This window comes from Cololabis saira, chromosome 15, assembly GCF_033807715.1.
Source record: "Cololabis saira isolate AMF1-May2022 chromosome 15, fColSai1.1, whole genome shotgun sequence".
Lineage (NCBI taxonomy): Eukaryota > Metazoa > Chordata > Actinopteri > Beloniformes > Belonidae > Cololabis > Cololabis saira.
This window is the reverse complement of record NC_084601.1, coordinates 12,067,958-12,085,549: the sequence shown is the minus strand read 5'-3', so window position 1 is coordinate 12,085,549 and position 17,592 is coordinate 12,067,958. Positions and strand designations below refer to the sequence as shown.

The 17,592-nt window shown below is 42.1% G+C and overlaps 2 protein-coding genes across 6 annotated transcripts in view; one reads left to right on the top strand and one right to left on the bottom strand.

Annotated features, from left to right (window-relative positions):
- Nucleotides 1-12,897, top strand: part of LOC133461532 (potassium voltage-gated channel subfamily KQT member 4) — a 50,521-nt gene extending 37,624 nt beyond the window's left edge. Inside the window, exons 9-15 of one of the 5 annotated variants that reach the window (XM_061742514.1) lie at nucleotides 897-917; nucleotides 1,443-1,499; nucleotides 3,152-3,381; nucleotides 3,463-3,562; nucleotides 8,141-8,272; nucleotides 9,370-9,508; nucleotides 9,625-12,897. In XM_061742514.1, the coding sequence (XP_061598498.1) occupies nucleotides 897-917; nucleotides 1,443-1,499; nucleotides 3,152-3,381; nucleotides 3,463-3,562; nucleotides 8,141-8,272; nucleotides 9,370-9,508; nucleotides 9,625-9,828 (883 nt within the window). In that variant the 3' untranslated portion in view covers nucleotides 9,829-12,897. Of the gene's footprint in view, nucleotides 1-428; nucleotides 552-896; nucleotides 918-1,442; nucleotides 1,500-3,151; nucleotides 3,382-3,462; nucleotides 3,563-8,140; nucleotides 8,273-9,369; nucleotides 9,509-9,624 lie in introns of all 5 variants that reach the window. The other 4 variants (XM_061742515.1, XM_061742513.1, XM_061742512.1 and 1 more) reach the window with 4 other exon arrangements.
- A 380-nt stretch (nucleotides 12,898-13,277) lies between these two features.
- cfap300 (cilia and flagella associated protein 300) lies at nucleotides 13,278-15,192 on the bottom strand. Its single transcript, XM_061741859.1, has 7 exons — nucleotides 15,062-15,192; nucleotides 14,904-14,985; nucleotides 14,746-14,815; nucleotides 14,047-14,204; nucleotides 13,787-13,959; nucleotides 13,605-13,671; nucleotides 13,278-13,453 (listed from the first exon to the last, which is right to left on the bottom strand). Exons 1-7 carry the CDS (start codon nucleotides 15,169-15,171, stop codon nucleotides 13,322-13,324), a joined length of 792 nt encoding a protein of 263 aa, XP_061597843.1. The 5' UTR covers nucleotides 15,172-15,192; the 3' UTR covers nucleotides 13,278-13,321.
- Between the last annotated feature and the right edge of the window lie 2,400 nt (nucleotides 15,193-17,592).

Here is a 17,592-nt window from a genome sequence, read left to right as displayed (position 1 = left end):
AAGAGACATTTCTTTAAATTTTTCGCCAGGCCTGGCTTGCGTGCAAAATTTGGTGACTTTTGAGGCACGTTTAGGGGGGCAAAAAGGCCCTCCTTTCGTTGGAAAAATAAAAAGAACGAGAACTCCTACAGATAAAATAGGGCCTTCGCACTGTAAGTGCTCGGGCCCTAATTAATGCTAAACATGGTCCGACAAAATATTAGCACATGTTTTATTTTTTTTTGTTTTTATTCGTTTTTGGTCAGGCAGAATCATCCTATTTTGGACCCTGTGTACACCTTTTCTCTCAGGTATCCCTCTCCTTTTAAGTCTTTAATTTAGCCTTTTTGTGGCTTTTCCATTGTCTGTTTTTTTTCTTTTCGTTTCATCTGTCTTGTGTTTTTTTTTTGTTGTTGTTGTTTTTGTTTACTTTTGCACGTGGGTGTCAGAGAACTGACGCTACTGTTCAGTCACCTCCAGCGCCAGCGTAGCACCAAGAAGGTTCTCCAGAACTCCTACACGATGCTGTCTGGGCTGCGGCCCTGCAGCTCCCCCTACCTGTCGGGGGACAGGTACGCACCCCGCCACGTCTCACATCAGCACAGTTCACCCAGACAGGTGGCCCACAACGTTCCACAGGTGTTTACACAGAGAATTGAAGACTGACTGATCAGGGCCCGCTCCCTCTGCATGGAGGAGTTGATCTAACTGCACTAACATGACGGGAGACCGCCGTGTTGCAGGCCCTCCTGCGTCCGTGCACCTGTGTCTGCCACGCTCGTTCTCTCACCATCTTTCCCACCGTCTTGCTGTTCACTCACCAGTTTCCTCTTGCTCTCTTCCTTTTTTCTTTCCTTTTGTCCAATTGTGTCTTTTTTTTCACGGCATCCCATCACCCACCCTCCATCTATTCTCAGGAAGGCAGAAGTTCCATGCAGGTTTGTTCTTCATGTCATGAGCTATGCTTGTTAATGACAGGATATTAATAACTAGGACAGATTTGCACCAGCGCACTCCTGAGCATAAGTCTGAAATATTAACCAAGGTAACACGGGGCCCATGCTGACGTTGTTTGACACAGGCCTTGTGCATGCGTTAAGTAATAGAAGCATACTTGGTATTTGAAAGAGTTTTACTTGTAGAATGATCTTGTTTTTGAGGAGCCGCTGTCACATCATGATGGATATACTCCGGTGAAACATGATTTGCTACCTTGGCATGATGCTTCCCCACCCACTGATCCGATCCATCTCCTCACGTCTAACCGAGCGTGACGATGAAAGGGCTATTTGGACAGTTGAGACAGCACGCTTTACCCCCCTCCCCCACCCCGTTTTCACCTGACTCTTATCCTCCTGGGTTCATAAAGTACCCAGAACTTGTTCTCCTCCTCCACCCCCCCCACTTCCTCCACTCCTCTCCTCCCCTCACCCTGTCTCCCTCTGCCTTGTGTGTCTCCCCAGTCAGCTTCTTTCTAAAAAGAGGGGTCTCTTCCGGATTCATGCCGGCCGCAAGCAGAGGTATCCCCGGCCATCAGCCTGTGCACGGGGCACGCTGAGACGTTGCTGCTCGACGCACATTTTCAACATTTTAACTGCACCTTGCCTGAACTACTCAACGCCGTTGTGGACCAGTGTAACGGCTTGCTCAGGGATTATTATAATAATAATTATTATTATTTTCCTCTTAAAGCATAAAACGTGTGTATGTGGTTTCAAAAAGTAGTTAAAAGTTAAAACAATTGGCTGTAGTTATAACTTGAACAAAAGCTCTTTATCCTGGTCCACAAATGTTTGTGAAGATATATAGTATTTTTAGGTTGTTTAAAGTGAGAAACTAGAGTAAAGGGGGGGGTTGTGGTTGATTAGGCTTGAAGGTCCTGAAAAATGTCGTGCAGGAGTCACGTTAGAAGTCCCTGATGGTTGAAGACTGTGACAAGTGAAATGCATGTGATCACTCTCATCAGAGCTAAAATATTCCTTCCAAGACGAGAGGTTTGCAGATTTTAAAAGTCAGACGAGTCTTTTTAAGTATTGACGTTTTGTCTGTTTGTCTTTGGAGAAAAGAATCAAAACCTGAGCATGCGGCCTTGTTTCAGCCCGGCCGTGCAAACCTCCCCGCTGAATCGAGATGGTTGTGACATATTTTAACAAGTGCATCTGTTTGCATGCGATATTCTCCCCATGTTTTGCAAAGACTCAGTAAATTGTACAGTCCTGAATGGGTTTTCACTCGATCGCCCCCATTCCTTTCATTCCACCTGAAGCATTTCAGGATTGCTTGCATGAAATGCGTTTTCCGCTAACATTTCTTACCTATTTAAATTTTAATTTAAATGGCTGCCCGCTGCGTACGACACGCAACACGAAGAGTATATCATTGGGCGAGTGTGGGAGTGAACGACTGGGCCGGGATTGCTCTACGGTGCATGCCGTTTGCGTTGCCTTATGGATCCGTGACAGAATGAAACCCGTAAGTGGCTGCAGAGTGGGCGCTGTCCACGAGAGCATGTGATAACAGCAGCATTAGGACTCGGCCTTGTGTTCAGAGTGGCTGTATAGAGCTTTTTTTCTTTGTAAATGGAGGACCTCACATGTCTGCCTGACTTGGCTTGTGGTGAGTGCTTAACGAGACACCTTTTGTACGCCTGTACTTTGAAGCCAGTATTTTGATGCTTATACACTCTGCTGAAGGGATTAAGGTGGCTTCTCAGGTGGTGGGTGGAGCGTTTTCTGCTGTCCCAGCACTGCTGCAAATCTTGAAGCAGCTTTCAGGCTGATTTTGCTGATTCGGATACTAAGATAGCCACGTGAAATAAGCAAATCCGGAGTGCAGGATCAGTTTTTAGCAACGTTGAGTGGTGCGTTTGGTCAGACACTGCTATTAGTTTCTTACTCTCTTCTTCACTGAGATGAAATGTCAGCGTCTGTGTCCATGTTTTGTCTGTTTATGTCTTGGCTGTTATTCCAGTCAGGGGGGATATTTCTCTCTATAACTAACTAACTCCTCTTTAACAAGGTCAGGCTGCCATTCTGACTATATACTGATACTGATAACTGATTGTAATTGGACTAAAAGACCAAAAGTGGACAATGAGACAATTCAGTGCCTGTCATTACCCAAAAGTCGCACTACGTCTGCACGTATTTAACTGTTGAAACTTAACTGTCAGCAGTAAAATGGGCTTCAGGGATCGGATCAGGATGAACAATTCCCGTTCATCCCAAACCATTCGTAGCAAAGCGTCCCCGCTGCCTCCCGGCTCCGGCGTCCGCCGCTCCCCCAGCCAGGAGAACGTCCCAGAAGCCACCAGTCCCGGGAAGGTTCAAAAGAGCTGGAGTTTTAATGATCGCACACGCTTTCGCACCTCTCTTCGCCTCAAGCCACGCCCTCCTGTGGACGGTACGCCCCACGCACACTTCATCACTGACTCTGTGTAAAACCACCATGTGTCTGACGTATGTGCTTGCACTCTGGATTCAGTGGAGGGGGTTGGCGAGGAAAGCGTGGAAGACAAGCCATACTGTGACGTGGCCATGGAGGAGGTGATTCCAGCAGTGAAGACGCTTATACGGGCTGTGAGGTGAGTCCATCCATCAACAGGGTCGCTCGGCTCGGGACAGATCGTGATGCTCCTTTGTTTAGGCCAGGGGTCGGCAACCCGCTGCTCTTTAGCGCCGCCCTAGTGGCTCTCTGGAGCTTTTTTTTCCTTTTTTTCTTCTTTTTTTCCTGTTTTTTCTTTTTTCCTTTTCTTCTTTTTTCCCTTTTTTCTCTTTTTTTCTTCCTTTTTCCTTTCCTTTTTAATCTCAACATTTCAACTTTTTTCTCAAAATTTTGACTTTTTTCTCGACATTTCGACTTTTTTCTCGATATATCGACTTTTTTCTCGAGATTTTGAATTTTTTCTCAACATTTCGACTTTTTTCTCGAGATTGTACTTCAACATTAATCTCGACATTTTGACTTTTTTCTCAAAATTTAAACTTTTTTCTCGACATTTCAATTTTTTTCTCGACATTTCAATTTTTTTCTCGACATTTCAACTTTTTTCTCGAGATTGTACTTCAACATTAATCTCGACATTTCGACTTTTTTCTCAATATTTCAACTTTTTTCTCAACATTTCAACTTTTTTCTCGACATTTCAACTTTTTTCTCGAAGTGCATAATGAAAAAAAAATCTTCCCCCAGTTATAACTAATATAGCTACATGCAGCATGTGTTGCCTTCATTCTAAGGCTTATACAAGACTTTTCATTTTTAGCGGCTCCAGACATATTTGTTTTTTGTGTTTTTGGTCCAATATGGCTCTTTCAACATTTTGTGTTGCCGACCCCTGGTTTAGGCCTTCGCTCTGTCAGATTCAGCCGGCAGAGCAGAAATGTCCTCTTATGAGAGGTAACTGAGTCCTCCTGCAGACAGGGTTAGATATGTGACCTTGTCGCTCTGCAATCACACACATGCACACATGAACTCACAAGCACACGGTCCTGATGTCCAGAACGCAGCGAGAGGACCGGTGGGTACAAAATAGATATAAAATCATCTAGAGCTTTTACTCTTTTGCTCTTCTGTTTCTTGTGGAAATGCCCAAATATTTGTGGTATTGATATCAACTACAACAGTCATCTGGGGCCCTATGATGTATCGGTATTTTCCGTTAGATGACTGCCTGTCCTCTCCTGGATGCAGAAAAGAACAGGCTCAAATCATGACACTCCCACCTCCATGTGGGGTTCCTGTACTGGAATACAGTTCCTCCATTTCTGCAAAACATTATCCCTCTCATTTTAAACCAAAGGTTCCTGTTTGGTCAGATACTTTACACCCAGCAGCCATGTGACCTTCAGCAAACCGCAGACAGGAAGCTATGTTCTTTTTGAGGCAAAGTATCTTTTACCGTTCAGCCTGCCATGCACATCATTGCTTTTCTAATGGTAAACTATATGTATAAACATAAACAGTATCCACTGAATAAAAGCCTTTTAGTTGGAAGTTGTGACTTCCTGGTTGATTTTGCATACTGTCTAAATTCATTCTCCAATTCAGCACCAATCCTAGAGGTTTCCATAGTTTTGCCACACACACACATAAGCAATATCAACTAAAAAAAAGAGAAAAAAAAAGCCACACATGTGTGCAAACTTCCACAGAATAACTGTGGGGCTATTTTACTGATGGTGGCAGAAAAACTACAACTGCTAGCAAACAGCTGGTGTTGGGGCCGCCAGTCTCCTGGGGGGGTTTGATGAAAGTCGTTTATAATGATTCTGTTACGTGGTCCCTGAAGTCGGCGCTGCAACCACACATTTCTCAAGGTAACGTGACACTGTGGGGATTCAGATGGGCTCCGCCATGTTCCTAACGTTTACGGGCGTTATCAAGATAGTCCCTAAATGATTTAGAAAGCTTCTTTGATTTTGACTGCATAAAAAGAACTGGACAAACCCAATCTGATGTCACGCTTCCTGTCAAAATAATTGTGCATATATTTGTGGCCGTAAATAGTTTCATCTAATGAGCTACCACTGCTTCCTGTTATTTATTCAGCCGATTTCGTTGAACATAAAGGTGCGTTACCAATTACAGTGAAGTTTTCTCCCAAGATAGATGAATATGCAGCAAACATATGCTTACCATCTCAACAGTATGGCATGATATATTACTGTGTGACAACTTAATGCCACTGATAGGGTTTATACGGTATCCTCAGGTCTATGCTGACTCAGCGCGTAAGCGCTGACCGCGTGTGCTCCGTGCTGCAGACTCTGGAAGGGAGGGAGTTCCTATAGATAGCACAGGTGTGTCAACAGCAGGTGTTTTGTATTAACACACATACGTGTGTGTATGCATGCAGGGTTCCAGTAAGGCTGGTGATTGATGTCGCTGAAACGCAGAAAGGCATTAGTGCTGAGATTTCGCTTTGGGTGCATGTGGTTTTGTCAGTGCCTGCCGACCGGAATAAATGTGTACGGTCTCGTATTATGTTTTGAGGGATTGGTAGAGGGAGCAAGAGGTGCAGAAAAAGAGGATAAGAAATAAACCCTGTATTGTTTACTGTATCTCGTCCCACGCACAAATCCAATACTGCACAGAACACACTTTTTTCCTTTTCATTTTTCGCAAGTCTGCATTGTCCTAGGTGCTTACCTAAATAAATAAATAGGTTGGACATGCTTACCTTTTAGGGCCATTACCTTTTGTTGCTTTCATCTGTAACATTTTTAAGCATAATGTTAATCTATTATACTTTAGGTTATGTATTGTTATTGTTTTATCTCGCAAATAATCAGACCTGCCCCCCACAATGGCTCATCCTACTTGGCCCTACTTGGGTCCATGTCAGCAAAACAGTCATTTTCAATTTCCTGATAAAGCCGTGCCACTGGATACTTTCAGGAATCTCCCTTTGCAGACTTGCAAAAACGTTTGCATTGGCTTTGCAAGCACTTTGAGGCTGAGGCTGACACTTCCTGTCCCAACAATCGTGCATTTTTACATCTCAGCTTCCTGTTATGGAGAAGTTATAATATCTTTCACCGAGCTGTGCTAACTCTACTGCATAGTGACTGGGAGATGCCTAGAGGGAGAGGTGGGGGTCCATTCAAACCTGCCTCTGTGTTATTAAAGCCATTTTCAGTGACCATAAAGGAAAGTCAGCATTTCGAAGAAGCCCTTGGAGAATCCATATCTAAAGCAAGCCCCCCCCCCCCCCCCCCCCTTTCTCTTTCAACCTTTTCTTCAACCCACACCTGAGACCCGCCCTGGCAAAAAAGAAAAATCTGCATCCACCTGCAAAATAAGAAAAGACCGCCTGCAAAAATACTCCAAACGCAGAAGTCATCAAGAAACAGAGTGCTGCATGAAAGGAGCGGGGGGGGGACCAGCTATGGACCAGCTCTTCTCCTTCGCTTGCACCTTCTCTCCTTTATTTGTCACTACTGTGTGTGCTGTGTGCGGCAGATCTCAAAAGCTGTAGTGGTTTGGGGTGAAAATGAACCCTTCACGATCGCAGTTGTCACATTGAAGGGACTTTTCATTGGACAGGTTTTTAAAGACTATAATGAATATCGTTAAGTGTTCACCACAAAAATACACATAAAACAATTATGTTAAAACCCAAAGACACACACAAAAAAACCCATGATATGTGTTAAATATGCACCTATAAAAACTGCACGTGTGCAGTATTGCAATCTGATCATCAACTTACTCAGAATCGATTTCATGGTCTCAAATATCTGCTGCTCAAGAAGAGAATATCTGATACTCGAAGGCAGGAAACTGGATGATTCTGCGAAACTGGACATTTACTTCACGTCAAGATGCTTACAAGCTTTTAAAACCAGGATTGCAGTTGGGCTAATGCAGTGATTAGGGCTTTAGCCACATTAAGAAAAAGAAAGAAGCTTCTTTGGGTGGTTTGGCTTTTAAACACAGAGAAACATGCCAATGCGAACATGGCGTGTTTTATTCACAATCAGTGCGTGCACTTACACTTGATGTTGAGCGGTCGACATCTCCGGCGAGAAGGGAGTTGAAGTCCCAGTTGACGTAGAAGCTCCGGCACACACATCTTTAAACCCCCCCACTTCTCCACATCCAGCAGGAACGGCTCTGGTGGAGGATGTTGTCAGTGGTGTGTGTACTTTCTGCAGGAGTGATAGGTCAACAATCCTCGGAGGGGTTCCCCCACACTGGGCTGGTGGGAAGTGATTACGGACTGCGTGCAGTGGAGAGCAGGAACAGCTGGGGTCCACCGCTGGCCCGTCACAGCTGGCACGCTGACAAAAGAGCGGGAACGGCCTGGAACCGAAGCGTACGCGCTATCGTTTCTGAGGAAATGTGCTAATTGCTGAAACGGCATATAGTGATAAGAAAATGTCTGTAGGAGACGCTCTCCTTATCTCAGTGTATCCATGTGGTTTCATAGGTTTGTGAGAGCTCTCTTTATGGGCCCGTGAGTGAATAATGAGGTCACGCAGACGTTAATTAATTTTCTGTCATTCCCAGGATGGGCCGCAGTATTTGATAGCCTCCTGTCCTTGCAGTTTTACAAAGGTTCACTGTGCTTCCGTATGTGCTACTCTGCACGATGTAGGTCTTTAAGGGTTCACAAAATTGCAATAACAGAAGATGTCGTGTGTTTGTGTGTGTGTAGGATCTTGAAGTTCCTTGTGGCTAAGAGGAAGTTTAAGGAGACGCTACGTCCATACGATGTGAAAGACGTCATAGAGCAGTATTCTGCAGGGCACCTGGATATGCTGGGGCGCATCAAGAGCTTGCAGATGAGGTAGGTTTTCTGCAAATGATCCTCTCTATTTTTGAAACTAACCTTTTGTTTTGGAAGAGCCAAACAAAGATGTGCTTGCTATCCAGATGTGGTGAGTAGCTCTGCCCCTCTGGTGCTCAGTGTTCTTTAATCACACGCTGCCTTTCTTGATACCTAATTAGAAAATACATTTACAAACAACCTGTTATGGAAATGAATTCCCTTTGGTGTGGACTCAGGGGCGTCAATTGGGTATGGCAAGGTACGGCAGCCGCCACACCTTGGCTTCAAGGGAAAATGTAAATGTTTGTTTTTTAAATACATTTATGGAATTACTCTGTGTCTATTTGTATTGATTATTCTATTACTTAATACATATAGAATAACTAAAAATGCAAATCAGAACAACATGATCGATTTCACTAATTATTTTACACTGCAAAAACTCAAAATCTTAACAAGAATATTTGTCTTATTTCTAGTTAAAATGTCAAATCTTTAGTCAAAAAAAATCTCATTACATTTAAGACAAGACTCAAAAACAACCATTTTCACTTGTTTCAAGTATATTTTGACTTAAAATAAGTGGAAAAATCTGCCAGGGGAATAAGATTTTTTTGCTTGTAATGAGAAGATAAATCTTGTTCCACTGGCAGATTTTTCTACTTATTTCAAGTGAAAATTTACTTGAAACAGGTGAAAATGGTAAAATAACAAGGTTTTTTTCTGGTGATGACTCTTGTTTTAAGTGTAATGAATTTTTTTGACTAAAAAAGAGACATTTTAACTAGAAATAAGCCAAATATTCCTGGTAAGATTTTGAGTTTTTGCAGTGAGCGAGACTGCATTTGAAAAAGTTCCAATTTTCTTGACCACACAGATAAGCTACATAAACTTCTGTGATGAGTATTTGCTGGACGTGTTGATTGATACTCTAGTTAAGTTCTGTGACTCGTAACCTTGCCATACCTTAGCTTTGACTGAATTGATGCCACTGTGTACACTTTGTAACGTTCACACAAAGATCTATGACAAATTTAAGATCAGATAAAAAATGATCTGTACAGCACGATGGCTCTTAAATTCCCCCCCCGTGTCCCGCTCTGCTCGTGTGAAAGGGTGGACCAGATAATTGGGCGAGGGACCGTTCAGCCCGATAAGAAGGTGCGCCCCGAAAAGGGAGAGAAGACGCCGCCAGAACTGGACCCACTGGATGAGCTAAGCATGATGGGACGTGTAGTCAAAGTGGAGAAACAGGTAACGGAGAGGGAGAGAGTTTATGTGGGGCAGGTTCGATGGGCATGTTCAAAGCTACGCCTGAAACATTTCGCAGGTAAGATCTCACGGTCCGATGTTTGCTTGCATTTGTTCAGGTACAGTCCATAGAAAACAAGCTGGACCTTCTACTCAGCTTCTACTCCCAGTGCCTCAAGAAAGGCTCATCCCATGTCACCCTGTCCTCCCTCCTGGAGCCTGACCTGACATCTGACTACCACAGCCCCACGGACCAAAGAGACCTCTTCCCCTCCGCCAACACCCTCAACATCTCTCAGTCTGACAGCGGCAACTTGGAATGACAATAAGCCGAATGTTCGAAAACAGACATAAACACTTTAAAGTACGTCTTCCCTCGGGCTGAGTCCCCACCCTGACCAGCCCGACCTAACTGTCGTCACCTCATTTCGTATCCGTCTGCTATGATCGCCCCTCCCCATCTCAAATCTGCATCCTCAGCTCTTTTCATGGAGTGAATGTTTCCACGGCCGATACGGGGCCGAGGCCGCCTGATGCCTCAGCCCAAGCTGCTCACCGCGCACGCCTCTCAACTCACTGGATGAGCGTAGACGAAGGACGCGTGAAGAACTAGTTCTTAACTAGTTCTTAACTACTGAAACACTCTCACAAAAACTTTAGATCAATAGAAAGTGCAAAGAGGATGTTTTTTTTTAATCTTTGGAGCAATCTTGTAAATCTTGTCTTTTTTTTTTCTTACTTTTGGCCAGTTTGGTGTCGTCTGAATCTGGAGATGTCCCAGTCATTTCCTTAGCCAGACATACTTTGGGATATTATGAGTCTAACTGATCCCTTCAGCAGTTTCACGCTGGTACCAGGCAACCTGACAGACGCTGATGGAGTTATTGACACAGAAGAAGGTCCTTGCATGGGTCTGTATTGGCGGGCGGAGGTGTCGGCCACCACGGTACACAGCCCCACGCAAACAAGGGAATTTTTGATTCAATTAATTTAAATGCCCAGATTTGTCCCATGAAAACGGAGCGGAAAGCATGTGTTGGACTCACTGATGTGTGTTTTACGTTGTTGGTTTTGGTCTCCGACTTTGTTCTCCATCAAGCCCACTTGCAAAAAAAAAACAACAAAAAAACACAATGATCTCCCTTTAGCTGTTGTCCGTGAGAGGATATTGTTCCAAATTAGTTGGGATTTAATAGAGCCACGGTGTTCTTTCATAGGTGGGAAATCCCTGAGTTTCAATATTTTGAAGTTGACCTGAATGTCTGTTTTTAACTCGGCCTTTAAACCTCCCTGTCTTGCAGCCCCACCCCCTGCCTTGCATGCTCATCAGACCAGCCTGTTAGATTCAATCTTACAGACCAATCAACACTTTTTTTCTTGGCTTGGGACAGGTTTCCAGCACTGGCACCGTTGCTCAAGGCGCTAACAGTCCATCCAAACCTCTCCGACATGAGGCCAGTTCTCACGCCTCCTGTTGTCAGAAGGCACGTGGACTCGCATAAAAAGTTACGATCAGTCTTGTGCGACTCTAAGCGATTAATAATGCAATAAGGCGTGTGAGTGAAACGCATGGATCCAGATCGTTGTGGTCACGAATGCATGCTTCGGAGACTTGTGACTTTTACTCTTTGCTCCCTAAATGCCCCGCGCTGACGGGCAAAACTGGAGGGTTCACGAATGCAGACGAACACGTTAACGATGAAAGGATTTCCCTTTACTTAAATCCTTTGGCACTTGATAAATGTAACACTTTTTCATCTTGTGTAATCGTGTTATTCTTTTGTGTTGATTTCTTTACCGTTGCGCCATCCATGCACTTGATTTTTATGTAACGTGCAACTTATGTAACTGTAAGTTGTTGTTTTTTTTTTTTAAATGATTTTGGTTGTTAACATAAATGTAGGGTATAAGTTGATATATTTAAACATGATCTTTAGAAACGTGGCATTTATTTCTTCCTGCAAGGTAAATCGTGGAGAACACAACCTTGACATGTAGCCGATCAGGTTTCCTCGCTCACTTAGTCCAGATGTTCGTTTTTTTTTTTTTTTATGTCTCCACACGAATGGCAGTTACGGCGGAGTGGTGAAAACATTCATCACTGCGTTTTTTGGCCAGTGACAATTTCTTCTGTCCAAGTCAAGCCAGTTGACTCAGGTGCTCCACTTTTCCATTTAAGGGAGACTTTTGAACAGTGAATATACTTAATTGTCTGATCTGTTGAGATCTACGTATGGCCCAGCTATGGGCTCTTGCTATCGAGACAAGAAAAAAAATAAAATAAAACCCAACCCAGCCCTTTGAAGCTTGCTGTTGGCACCATGCACGTTTTGTGTTCAATCATTAGTAGCTTTATTCTTTAAGCTAGCTCGTTAGAAGCATCTTTGCACTTATCGGTGCTCATATTTAATCTTCACCTAGAATGTCGAGCTTCATGAAAATGTATCTGAATCACTGTAACGCATGTTGTAGATTTATGTTGGCCCCAGTCTTAGAAAAAAAAAACTCAAACAACAATGTCTCCTGTTAGATGTTGAGTGGAGACATGAAAGCGTACGACCTGTGCCTTCTAGCCTTCCTCCTGTCCACGACACGGTGCAGCTTTCTATCTCCGTCTTAAACATTTATCCAGCTATGACCAGGAATCTTTCGTAGAAATATGCCTTTTTTCTTGCAAAACCTTTAACTAACGAAAGAAACATTGTTTGAAAGATTTAGACCTTTGCTGCTGCTGTAAACTTTGATATTTTTTGAGGATATTACTGCACATTCAGCGTATCATTGTACCCCCTTCTCTTTGACACCCAGTACTTTACCTTAACACCCGTGATACATGGAGGTTGGAGGCATGGACATTTGCATCATCACAGGAAAGTCTGCAGGCATGTGCGCTTTCGTGAGCATGTCACGTAGATCAGAATGGCTTCAACACAACTACCTCTGAGGCCACTGGGGGCGCTAGTTTAGGAATCTTTTTAGGAGAATTTAGTAACTGATTGTCCAACTGACTAAATGCTATGCATGACTCGATTTGCACGTTCTTTTTATCGCTTCATGATGCCCTGTCATCCACCCATCCGTCACTGACTTGCAGATATTCGACATTCCAGCTCATCGCTCTTTACCGGCTCTCTTATATGTTTTGGAACTGTTGTTTAAAATGAAACATAAACCAATCAAGCAATAGGAAAAATGCTTTATCAACATAAAGTCTTCCAATTCTAATTGATAAGGCAACTGGTGAAAAAAAGAAAGAAGAGAATATGGCACTGATTTGTTTTCTAATCTCACCTATATTTGATCTATCAAAGAGGTACGAAGATACATTTCTGCTGAGGATATAATTAGATCAAGTAACTAACTTATTAATTTATTTGTTTCAATAAAGCTCTTTGGACTGTATGATGTTTTTGTGTTTTTATTGAAATAATAACATGAAACTTTAGCATATGATGTTCTGGATGATTGTCTTCTGTTGCAAATGATGCCACAACATTTAATTGCAGTGAACATTTTTACTCAGAGGCATTTATGAGCTGCGTTTTATGAATCAGGTGTGCTGATGGGATGAAACAGCTGCTTTTCATATGTGACTCAAGTCAGTGTTACATGGTGAACACTTCACATGGTAACAACTTCTGACCGAGCTTCTCTCGCCATTCTCATGACAAGAAAAATATCTCAACTTGATGAAAATCATTGCAAATAAACTTGCCTTGACTTGCCATTAGAAAAATACCTAAAATGTGATGTTCATTAACTGAAGCTCAGAATGTATTTCTGGGACAAGAGGTTGTGGTCCTATGTTTGTCACTGTCACTGTTTGAAGTCCCCCACACCGTAGAAGTGGTAGAACAAAGTCACGTGTCTTTTGAAAGGGTCGATAATCAGATAGGCAAACGTCTGCTCTTCCTCCCGTCTCCCGGGGTAACATTGACCAGACTCATCCTGCAGAAGATAAACAACACAGCGTGTTTAAGAGATCAATCCCTGTGTTTTCAGGAAGAGTTGGAAACAAAAAGAAATGTTGGTAAAAGCAAAACACTATGATTCGCAGGTGATTTCAAAGCGACGCAGACACACTGAACCAGGTACTTACAAAGGCGTACACTTTGAGCACTGTGGAGACGACACTGATCTTCTTTGTGTCTGGATCTTTCTGCATGCTACAAAAGAAAGTACTTCTCAGTCCACAAAACTCTTTTTTTTTTTAACTCATATATGACTTTTTTCCCCTCAATATGGAGTAGTGTGGGACACCAGCTGGCAGGTGCTGCTCACCTGATCAGGCCTTTGTACATTTGTGTTGTGGTGGTGAGGTAAGGACCAACCGTGTCCTCGTACTGACAGAGCTCTCCTCCAAGACAAAGGTGCTTGAAAATGCGAAACAGAAACTCTTCTCGCTCCTCTCTCCCAACTGCATAGTAGTGCTCTGAGTCCTCCTCCAGCAACATCTGGAGGAAGGGATGACGTTATGAAGTAATGACTCCACAGCAGGATTTATGGACATGAGCAATCCGCGGAGGAGAGGAAAGAGTCACCTGTCGGAGCTCATCAAAGTCAGGGTGGACGTCGTGAAAACATTTCACCACATGACCTGAGGGTCTCGTGATGCCGCAAGTAGAGATGGGATCAAACATCTCCATGGAGACCTTGGTGCATGGCACGGGCTCCACACGGACCGACATCACTGGCTTCTCTACAACACATGCACAAGTTAAAACAACAAAACATAATGAATACACTGCAAAAACTCAAAATCTTACCAGGAATATGTTCTTATTTTTTGTTAAAATGTCTCATTTTTAGTCAAAAAAATCTCACCTAAAACAAGAGACATTACCAGAAAAATAACTTGACAATTATCAATTATCATTAGTTATTTGACAATTTTCACCTGTTTCAAGTAAATTTTCACTTGAAATAAGTAGAAAAATCTGCCAGTGGGACAAGATTTATCTTCTCATTACAAGCAAAAAAAATCTTGTTCCACTGGCAGATTTTTCTACTTATTTTAAGTGAAAATCTACTTGAAACTGGTGAAAATTGTTGTTTTTTCCAGTGATGAGTCTTGTTTTAAGTGTAATGAGATTTTTTTTTACTAATAATGGGACATTTTAACTAGAAATAAGACATATTCTTGTTAAGATTTTGAGTTTTTGCAGTGTAGGTGTGACTGCAGAACATGTGCAGCAGATTTGATCAATACTATTGATGATAAAAGAGGAGGACTGCCATACCAAGCGGTACCCAGACCCCGGCCTGCAGGTTTCTTAGATTAGAAATCACCTCGGGGTCCCTGAAGAAACACTACAAAGTAATGAAGAGTACATTAGCATTAGTGCTAAATAAATAAGACTGAAACATTAAAAAAAACACAGAAGTAAGTAAGCCTTACCGATGCAAACCTTTCACTGTTGTAAGAACAGAAGTTGAGGTCAAAGCTGTAAAACTGAGCAGAGATCCTCCCCAGCATAGACCTGGATCCAACACAAACAAACATGTATTAATATAACAAACACACACATCGGCTGAAGACTGAGCTTCCCACGTCACCATTTCATCAACAGCGTCAGAGTGTCCTTGTCCTGGAGAAAAGGCAACTCTTTGGTAAGAAGACGACTGAAGGAGAAAGTCTGCTCAAACGGATGCTCATGTCCTGCCATCCTCAGAGATAACAAACAAACAAACACCGGTGATTACTGTTGATTTAAAAACGAAATAAAACCAAGCAAAAAACCAAGAGGTCTTATTTTAAGATACTTTTTATGACACTTTAAAACAAAGTGAACATTCGTGTGTGTCGTCTCCCCGGACTGGCCCTCGGGCTCTGTGGTGCCGTTACCATGGCAACAGACGCCATGGTAACAAACAGAGCTCATGCTGTAAAACTTTCTCTTTTAAACGAGAGAACACGAAGACTGTTGTCTTTCATTTATTGTTATATGTATTACATTATGTACTTCATACATTTGTTATTTACTTAATGTTTTCTGTTTTTTCTTTTAACTCAAAACGGAAAAAAAAAAATTGTAAAATGTATATAAACCTCCACAAGAGGGCGACCTTGTCCGCTTTAAAAGGAGGCTGTTTGAAAATAAAAGTGCAAAAAAACAAACATTTTTACCCCCCTTTTGGGATCAAATCCAATCAAATGCCTTTATTGTCATTGAATGAAATCTGAATGCATCTCCTACAGTGGAATGCAACAATGATAAAAGATAAGAAAACAATAAAAACAGACAAGAAACGAGAAGCAGACAGCTTGGTATCTTACAATACAAAAACAAAAACAAAAAAAAGTAGTCTAAAGCTGCAGGTGGAATAAATTTAGTCTAAAAACTATAACAGGATACTGTTAAAGTTAAAAATGTACAAAGATATTGCACAAACCATATTACATTGTGTTGCATTATTTGTATGAGAAGTGCTATATAAATAAAGTTTGATTTGATTTGATTTGATGATACATTATATATTATATTTGTCTACAGACTTTTCCCCAAATGCAATCTTAAGGCTTATTATTTATCTATTTATTAGATAGTTAAGACAAAAAAGAAAGGAAAAACAGCAGCCCATCTGTAGACCTTGTGTGGAGAAAATCCACACTTTAGCTGTTGAAGAAGACCTTGGTTTAATATATTTTTGACACATGAAATTGAACAGCTTTTCTCGTGCTTAAGATTGTTTCTCTGTTTATAGAGATTTCCTGTGTTTCTCCTAAATGAGCTTTGGTCGTGTGGTTCTCCTGAGCTCAAACTAGTAAAACACTAAAATTTCCTTTAAAACATGTTGCCGTGTGTAGGGGAAAAAAAAAAATGTATTGTTTTTGATAACTCGCCTGTGAAACACAGATTAGATCAAACGTTCTCTTGTAAAAGTTTCAATCTCCCAGCAGCACCTGGGGCACGGCCAGGAGGAGCGTCCTTTCATCTCAATCCTCACATCTGCAGATAAACCCGCTCCTGTTTTCATCTGTCTGTGCATCTTACTCCACAATACATGGACCAGCTCAAGTAAAACCCAGCCTTAACCTTAAAACTTATATTCAGAGTTTTGTTAAAAACGTTTGTAACCCGTCCTTTTGATATCCAATTACAGTCTCAATTACAGCACGTTAGTCCAGCCTCGTCGAGTAACATGCTAACACTCTGATGAAGGCTGCTCAAGTGCTTTCTGACAAGACCTAATGAATTGATGACAGGGAGGCCAGAAGCATGCATGTGCTACCTGTCTACTTTTGGAGACTCTACAAATATTTGAGTTGCACGTCCATAAATACTCTTACCATTCCCGCCATGCTCCACATTCCAGGATGAACCAGGATGTGGGATCCTTTAGATGCACATTCCAGACCTGGATACCCACACCCTGACATTCCTAACGAAGGGAGCCATTATTATCCGGGCAGAGCTCATCCTGAGGTGTGTTTTAACTTGGCTTTGGTCTCAGGTAGGTTTGCATGGGATGTTACAGAGACCCCACATAAAAAAGCACAGTATAGATGTAAAACCACCATCTCATCTTCCAGAGCATTGTACAAACTACACTGGATTATTGGACCATTTACATTGAGAAAAGTGCATAAAGTGTATATTTTTTAACAATCCTGACATACTTTTATTATATCTGCTTCAATGAGTGATGAAGATAATTACAATGGCAGTCATTCAAATCTTATCTGACAGTAAAATGACAGTAAAAATCAGTCCTGTTTTACTTACGGCGCCAAACCGAATTGAGAAAAAGCTCAAATGAATAAATTGCATGGTGATGTAATACTGATAAAAACATTATCTGCCATATACGTTCATCGTTGAAACAGTAATGATAATTGGACTGACAAATTTAAAATGTTAAGCTGTCAAAGATGACTCGATGTTTCGACGGTGAAGAACCGAGGGAAACAGATCCAGGGGTCCAAAATGCGACCAGATGTAAAGAACTGACTGGAGGAAGGAGAAAATTAATGTTTTGACACTCAACAGCCAGGGTATGACACCAGCCAGATTCAACACAATGAAAATATGCTCACTTTCTACTGATTGCTTCAAGGTAATAAGACTTGATTCCTGCTCATTAGA

Bases quoted from the DNA above. Each gene is read 5' to 3' on its own strand.
- cfap300 (XM_061741859.1), bottom strand. From the start codon at position 15,171: ATGGCAGGACATGAGCATCCGTTTGAGCAGACTTTCTCCTTCAGTCGT. The intron at 14,986-15,061 runs GTGACGTGGGAA...TGTTGGATCCAG, and splicing joins CTGACGCTGTTGATGAAATG to GTCTATGCTGGGGAGGATCT. The intron at 13,454-13,604 runs GTAAGTACCTGG...TATCTTCTGCAG, and splicing joins TGCTCAAAGTGTACGCCTTT to GATGAGTCTGGTCAATGTTA.